At 39.2% G+C, this 8,588-nt stretch overlaps 1 protein-coding gene across 1 annotated transcript in view; it reads right to left on the bottom strand.

The window, feature by feature from the left end:
• Positions 1 to 1,372: 1,372 nt before the first annotated feature.
• TRANK1 (tetratricopeptide repeat and ankyrin repeat containing 1) overlaps positions 1,373 to 8,588 on the bottom strand; it is a 51,232-nt gene continuing 44,016 nt past the window's right edge. The window contains exons 22-24 of the mRNA XM_057376965.1: positions 5,062 to 8,138; positions 3,373 to 3,474; positions 1,373 to 2,460 (exon numbers count right to left, since the gene is read on the bottom strand). Of these exons, the coding sequence (XP_057232948.1) occupies positions 2,348 to 2,460; positions 3,373 to 3,474; positions 5,062 to 8,138 (3,292 nt within the window). The 3' untranslated portion in view covers positions 1,373 to 2,347. The remainder of the gene's footprint in view (positions 2,461 to 3,372; positions 3,475 to 5,061; positions 8,139 to 8,588) is intronic.

Below are 8,588 nucleotides of genomic sequence, written 5' to 3'. Positions count from 1 at the left end.
AATGGTAAGCTCTGAAATTTGAATTGCCATTATTTTTGTCTAGCAGTCAGTATTTCATATGTTATTGACGTAAGTTCCATCTGGGAGTGCTGATTCAAAGTCAGAGAAAAAAGCAGTGGGTTATATGGAACCACATCACGGATCACAGGTCCCTGCTCCAGGGAAAGATACCCAAGATTAAGCTCTTGATAACTTTGTTTCTTATTTCTTTTTCTTTGTTTCCTCTTTGCTTGGTGTTTTGTGATAATGTTTAAGCTGGGGTTTTTCCCATAAAGAGAAAGTATAATAATTCAATCTTTAAAATGTGGCCAGCAAGGATTTTGAAATTGTAATTGTCCTTAAAAAGTGTTTACTGCCACAAATGTAAACAGTGAAGCTGAGAAACTAATCGGGAAAGATTCTGCAAAATATGTATCCTCACAGAAAACAAAGCTAAATAAATTATATTAATGATCTAGCTTTAATTCTTGACTTCYACACAGTGAAAGTGACTTGCATTACATTTCATCAATGTATGTTTCTAAACTATCTCCTAAATGCTTAAGCAATAAGACTTCTTTAAGAAACACCTGGAAAGAGTGGTTTTTTTACAATTTTACAGTGCAATAGAAAATTTTTACTGCTACCCACATAGCTCCATTCTACATCTAATTTTTACCCATGTAAAATGTCCCATTTCCACAACACTGTGCATAATAATACGTGATTAAATTTTTGACAAAAGGTCATTATTGAAGGAATTTGTTATGCATACATAGGATACCTTCTAAAGACAAAATATTTCAACAACTAAATAATGTTCTAATTACCTTTAACATGCAAATACATWAATTTAAAATGTTGCTAAAGGACMCTACGTGTTGTGGTTTAACYCCAGCCAGCACCTAAWTACCACACAGCTGCTCACTCACCCTCCAACCTTCCCTGTGGGATAGAGAAGTGAATCAGAGGAAAGGGCAAAACCTGTGGGTTGAGATAASAACAGTTCAATAATTGAAATTAGGTAAAATACAGTAATAATGACAATAAAAATAATTTTAATGAAAAGGGAGATAAAAAAGAGACGGTGTAGTAAAACCTAAGGAAAAGTGATGCACAACACAACTGTTCACCTTTCCCTCCACCTGATGCACAGCCCCTCCCCCGGCAGTGATCAGTCCCTCCCATCCAACTGCTCCCAGCTGATGCACTGGTTTAATGGTTAATGCCTTGGAATGTCCCTGTGGCCAGTTGGGGTCAGCTGTCCCAGCCATGCTCCCTCCCAGCTCCTTGTGCATCCTCCCCCCTGGCAGAGCATGGRAAACTGAGAAGTCCTTGACTGAGGGTAAGCTGCTCTGCAACAACCAAAACATCCACAACCAATGTTGTGCTATCAACATTATTCTCATACTAAATTCAAATATACAGCACCACCCCAGCTACAAAGAAGAAAATTATCTCTATTCCCAGCCAAAACCTGGACACTACAATATGCTGGACACACTGAGTTCCCATCAGAATGACTGATAYTCTGGACCCAATTTACAAATCTCACTCATGCACTCAGTTCCATGCAGCTTTCAGAAAGCATTCAAAAAATAAGACAAGACCAAATGATTTAAAAAAWTTTACAGGTTTTATAAAAACATTATACATTACAAAAATGTATCAAACCTTACAATTAAACCTTACAAAGCACTTAAAATGTGCAACATTCTTTTGAAGTAAGATTATGCATTTTCCAATAGGTACAGATAGAAGTTTATATCAAAACTTTAGCAAATAAAAGACRACCTCTAATTTTCATACCTATGTCCAATCAGAAGAACATACACATATGAATGTGCTTAGAGATTTCTTGTCTATAGAAATAGAAAAGTATCTCCCCTGAAGATTCAAAAAATTCTAAACATTCCAAGACTCTTAAAATCAGAGAAACTATTCATCTATTTTTCTGAGGATTCCAGCTCAGAAGAATGATAATGCAAATTAACAACAAAGAAGAAAAAAAAAGATTGAGTGGAAAAATAACCCTGAGATAAGTCAGAACATTATTTTTTTTTCTACTTGCTTGTTTCTTTGGCTTTTGTTACTTTTAAGCTACCACAYAGGTTGAAAGGAAATTGGTCCAGTCATAGGTTTAAGCAATTACATTATCATAACATAGGTAATTATTCTGACACAATATGAAAAATGAAAATAAAAAAAAATTTAAAAAAACCCTTTCTAAAACCACACTGCATAAGTTGCTATTTTTCTTCAGACTCTTCCCATTTCTGATCCCATCCCTCTTTTTTAATAAAAAAAATTAATTCGAAACTTAGATTGTTATAAGAGGGTAAATAGCCATCTGGAATAATTTTTCAAATTATAATTTCCCACGTCTTCCTTTTTTCCTTGAGCGTTTTTTATTGACAAGTTCTTCAAAAGCCATACTTTCATCTTCCACTTCATTTTCCAGGTCTTTATCATGTACCACACCTGTATTAAAAACAATAAATTAGTGAAGAATGGAAAACCCCAACACCTGCTTCTCTTAGTAGCCTGACAAGCTATGTTATTGCTATTTTRTATGTCAGCAATACACCTTCTTATGTGCATAACCATGTTTAAGAGGTATTTAGCTTAATATGACAATGTGCTTAAGAACTGCACAAGGAAGCAGTGATTGAAGCTAAGCCACTTGATGCTCTAGTAATTCATTTTCACAGTGAAAATCTGTTTCTATTGTTATTTCCTTTGACTTTTCTAAGAAGTCTGTCTCATCCCTCTCTCAAGGTTCAGTTTCAGCAGACAATACATTTGCTGACTGACTTCAAAGACARACTATAATGTTGTTTTTGAGACTACAAGAGCATCCCCAGTTTTATCAACCGTATCTTTGCTGGACTAGGAAGATGCAAYACAAGGCTTTATCACAACCAATTTTTCTAAAACTGAGCTACTTTAATGCTTTACATCTAGGCCATTTTGTAAGCCTAATCACTTCATTGCTGCCTATTCCTGCAGTTGTTGCAATCCCACCACCCAAATATATGTTTAAACCTGAACATGAAGTCTTAAACTTGCCCCCAGACGTCTGTGACGCAAACACACACATCCTTTATCCTTTCTCAGGCTTTGTAGGGATSCACCAAGGGTCAGGGAGGAGGCTTGCTTCACTCTGGCCACCTGCAATCAGCTGAAAGGCTCATGATCTGTTATGAAGAGCCACTGAGGCAAGCCTGGTTAATTCATGTTTTCCAGAGTGYCCCTGTGGGACTGCCCCCAGCTCTTCCTCAAAGGTCAGTGAAAATCCACAATGCTGCTGACTGGGAGGGAGATTGAAGTGATGCTTAGAAGCTGCCATTGAACAGTAGTGGGCACAGAAAGCTGTGCAATTTGAAAACATACCTTCTTCTCTTATCCTGTGAGAGTCCACTTCATTCAGCCATTTACGAACATCATCAATGGTGACAACCAATTTGTTGGCATGTGTGGTTATTACTTCTTCAGCTGAAATGGAGCACAGTTAACATTCTGTGAGAACACTCAGCTGAGAAATCGACAGCAGCTAAAAGTCGAGCACAAAAATGAGTTAAACAGCCATGCTGGGTGATGATGCTGCAAACCCAGTAGTCACAGTCACCAGTAACCTCATACAGGGGATAATTCACTGATGATGAAGATGATACATGCATTACTCCCCACTCCAATCAAYATTACTAGCACTATCAGAGGAGAAGCTCTACATCCTTGTGCTGCCCTTTTTSAGATACATATGAATCCTGAAAACATTCTACTTTATTTTTGGGTATTAAGGTTCCTGACTTTCATTATCTCCCTGAAATTACAATCAAAGTAAAACACGGACCTGAGATGTTGCAGCTTTTGCTGAACTGCACCATTAAGAACCCAAAAAATGCTTGTTATAATGAGAGGGAAAAGTAATCTCAGAGACAAATCATTTCTGTATATATTTTTTCACTGAGYGGAAGAATAAGGTAACATTCATCAAGCAATTGTCATAACAAAATCCACTATTACCTAGTCAAGCCTACATCCACCTTATTCATCACTATTACGGTTCACTGAGCAGAAAGCCAAGTAAACCATAAGCAAAACTTCAYGGACTTCATCCATATGTGAAACTTTCCACTAGAAGTAAAGCTAAAGTTCACATGTGAAGAGCACAACCTAACATTTAGTTACAAATTCAACATATTTCACTGATCAGAGCTCATGAACATATCAAATACTACAGTTTTTCACTACTGTCAGACATCACAGGCAAAATGACAACTTGACAGGATTGGTGGATTTCTACAACTGAAGCCAGTAACAATGTTATGATTTAAGTTGTCACTTTCCCAAAGCGAGCACACCAAACAGTTTTGCTTCTAGGCCACTCATTTAGTAATTCAATTTTGCTTGCGAAAATCAGCACAGACTAATGCTTTAGGCATATGAGGGAGGAAAAAATCTGATATCAAAACATGTATGTCAAGTACCAAAATTTACTGAACTTTTTAATACCAGGGTTGSCTTTGAGTACCTGACACATGACAGATCTGTAGTTAAGTATCCACTTCTGTTCAGCCCTAGCAAAATTACAAGTTCAAGGGCAGAACAGTCAGAGATATCCTTAGCCAAAAACTCCAAGTACTCTAAACACTCTACCCCTGCACATCCAAATTACTATGGCTGGCAGAAGTAGGAAACAGCAGAAACWACAGAAAAAGTAGTAAAGATGACCTGCCAGTAAGACTGTAAAGTTGTTGTAAAACTCTGTAAAACGTTAAGTTCAGAGAAAACAGCACATCTGATCATGTAATTAAAATTCACCTTACTATCTATAAAAAATTCACTACTATTCACCTTAACTGTACTATCTGATGCATTAAATTGTGTTTGGARTAGTTTAAAATATATTTTTCAGTATTTCCAGCTCCCTCAGTTATTCTTTTCCTCAGCTACTTGAAACACCTGGAAATACCTTCCTCTTGACAACATTAAGATTTTCAARCGGAACTCTGTCAGATTTAAAGGTTTGGCCAAAAGATGACATATTAAATTTTTTAAAGAAAACTGGGAAGGTCCTACCTTTAGCCCAGGCTTTTTTCTCGTAGATTTCCTCTACTGCATCTGAAATTTTCTTAATATTCTCTTTGATTTTCCTCTGGCGTAAGTTGGAACCTTCTTTGTACACCAAAAGGTCTCGGGCATAATACCTTTCTGCAATGGCCTCCACTACTTGCAGCCCKTCGTGTATTATTGGATCTACCTTTCTTCTGAAAAACTCGGCATAGTGTCTGTAGGCAGCATGGTTATTCATGTGTTGTACTGTGTTTCTGTGCTCCATGTAGGCCTCACTGGCCACAGAAACTGCATTTCCTTCTGCATGCAACTTTTCTTCCCCACTGCTCTCTGTTGGTGTCAGATGTTCGGAASTGTCTGCCTCCACGCTTTCCGACCGGCTGAAATAGTTCTCAGAGCTCTGGATGAATCTGATGCCACAGAGGTCACACTGGGTTTGGTCAATATCTGCTTTTTTGAATATCTCTGATAAAAATTCCTCTTCTTTCACTGCAACAGGATGAACKCTGGAGTGGGCCTTCCTTTTCCACTTCACATATAGGGAAACGAAATGGAACACACGATATAGCTGGCGTTGAGCAGATGCTTTCTGCTCTTGCTTYTGTTGCTTGCTGAGTGCAATGACTTCAAGGGGATCCTTTTGGTCCTCTAAGCAATGAACTGCTTCWAATTCCCCTTCTAGCTCATCAAAATATCCTGTTTCATCCAAAGAGGTTACAAATCTGTCAAGGTTTACGCGTTCATAGTGGATGCCCCGGATAGATGGATGCCCCTGAGCGTAGGCAGTGTCCCACTTCCAGCGGCAGTCAACCAAGTGCTCTTCATCTCGCTCTGTCAGCAGCTCTTGCAAGCCTGCAGCAATTTCCCTTACCTGGGTGGCATCACTCACTTGTTCCACCACCCTCAGCAATCTTTCAGGTACTTTAGAGGGAGTGTCTTTTCTCATTAATTTCAGCATCTCTTTGATTTGAAGAAAGAGGTGGCGGAAGAGGGATCTATATTTAGCACTCTGCACCTGGTCAGCATTCAGTAACATCACTAAGCACAGCACTGCCGTGCGCTCAGCCTCCCCCGAAGTTATGTAGTTGGGATTCCTGAATGCATCCAGGAGGACATGGAACCTTCCATGAACGCCACACAAAACATCTGCCAGGTAACAGAGATGATATCTGAAATTCTGCATGGCTACATATGTGTCCTTTGGTCTATACTCCTGTATAATAGAAAACGTGTCTTTAAGTTCTTTGTGATGGTCCTTGCRTCTGAACAAAAACTCCCAGTAATGAAGGAGAGCAATGTAACTCTTTGGAAGGCAGAGAGTAATGTTCTTGGAGAGACGCATCAGGACAGCACAGCAGAGAATATACTGGAATTCCAACAGCATCACCGTATTTCCTATGCTCGGAATCAGGTATCTTGTGCATTTCTTGATCAGAACATTCATGAAACGGAAAAAGAATCTTTTACAGTTTTCGGGGTTCTTATGAACATAGAATTGCTCAAGTGAATTTTCAAGAAGGCGAATGAAGCACAAGTGTGTTCTTCCTGYATTTTCAGCGTTTTTGTCAGGTAGCAACATACCATGTCTGCCMTCTAKTCCTYTGGTCTTTTCTCCCTGGCCTTTATTGTTTGCAGAACTTTTTGCCTTTGCCAAAGCAAACTTCAGCTCTTTGTTATAATCATCCTCTTCTTTAAAAAGAAGTCTCTCAAATTCTTCAGGATATCCTGAAGATAAGATAAAAACTTTCATGGCTCTTAGCCACAAGTCAGTCGATTCTCTTCTGGCTGCAGGGTCTTTATTAATAAACTCAACTGTGATGTACTTCTTCAACATCTCTCTACAGGGTTTGGAAATAATACTACTGAATTGCAGTATTTCTTTGCATGCCWTTGGGTTCTCAGACAGTATTCTCAAATGAAAGTGATTAGGGAAAAACATTCTTAGGAGGGCTTTACATGATACATATTCGTCAGAAGGCAAAACGTCAGCAAAGCTTTTGCACTGACTCAGTAGCTCTTCAGGGAAAGTGCATGCGGCTTCCAACAACAGCCCATCTACTGCCACCAGATGCATTTTACACTGAAATATTGTCTTTGCCTCATGGCGCGACAGGGGCTTGTGATAACCCTCACAGGTTTCATCCTCACAACTCAATCCAGCAATGAACTTCAGGCAAATATCAGGGTACTTCTTGTTCAGTAACTCATGAGTGATAGAGCACAACCTGCTTAACAAGTGCTGCTTCAAAGCTGATTTTACATTCTCTGTTCCTACTGAGAAATCACCTTTTGCCTTCCTCTCTTTTAGAYTTGGCTTGTCTAACAAAAACTTGAGAATGGGTTCAGCTTCATTTTGAGACACCTGGCAAGTGTCACCTGTTGGGACAATCCCAAAATAGGCAAAGCATAATTTCACCATATCTTTCTCTGCATTGGTGGCTGCTTTCTTCAAAGCCCTAACAAGACTCAGAAGAGCCACCAAGCCACGTGTCGCCATGAAAAGSATGTTGTGGCTGGGAGTGCTGCAGCGACATAACGCAGAGAGAGCTTCAACTGCACCGGCAGAATGATTCAGAGACAGGAACTGACTGTACGCGCTGCTCAGCTTCTTGAAGTCTCCTTTCAGAGCTCCCTGCAAAAACACAGCCTCAGCAATGCCAGACTTCTGCCCAGTTTGTTCACAAAGTTCCAGGGCTTCTCTGAGGATGATCTCCAGGTCCCCCAGGCAYGATTCTGAGCCGCGACTCAGCCTGGCACGGGCTTCAGCAAGCAAACACAGCGCRCGAAACTCTTTTACAGCCGTGAGGTTGGCTGCTTCCAGAGCAAACCCGTGCTGTTTCATTAACTTTGCAGCTTCCTCCTGGCGATCCTTCCTTTTCAGTAAATCTGCTGCTTGGTGCAAACATCCACGAGACTTCAGAAACTCAAGCTGATCCTCTATATCAAGTTTTGAGAGGACTTGCATCATTTCCTCAGTCCTGTTCATACTCAGGTACTTTGCRGCTGCCTCCAAATACAACTGATTTGCTGTACAGGAGAGTTTGGAAACCATTTTCCCTTTTGCATTCAACATWTCTTCATATCTGAAATAACAGATASRTCAATTTACTACCACAGGTGACAAATCTATACAAAAAAAGCACTGCAATAAAAAAAGCCCCTAAATAAATAGCTGCCCCTAGAAGCCCTTCATCCAAAAAAGCCAAATATTTCACATGATATGCCTGCCATGCGAAAAAGGATCACATCATCTTAAACAAYATACAGAAAGAAATTAATTACAACATTAGTCAGGATCAAGATTATTAAAATTTCTGGTACAAACAAGATCACACAGTTTACAGCATTAGTGAAACATTCTTCACACTGTCAAATCAATGTACAAGTAATTTTAACACGTTTTATCAGTGTTAATCTTCTACTAATAAAGAACTCTGAATTTCAGTGAATTTTCCATGGCTCAATATATACAATACTCTGTAAATTTTACATAAACTCATTGGTTTAGAGAGAATTCTTTTAAGTCCACTGTA

The sequence above is a fragment of the Malurus melanocephalus genome, unplaced genomic scaffold, assembly GCF_030028575.1.
Source record: "Malurus melanocephalus ecotype Western Australia unplaced genomic scaffold, MMel_1.1 scaffold_297, whole genome shotgun sequence".
Classification (NCBI taxonomy): Eukaryota; Metazoa; Chordata; class Aves; order Passeriformes; family Maluridae; genus Malurus; species Malurus melanocephalus.
This window is presented reverse-complemented; position numbering and strand designations above follow the sequence as displayed.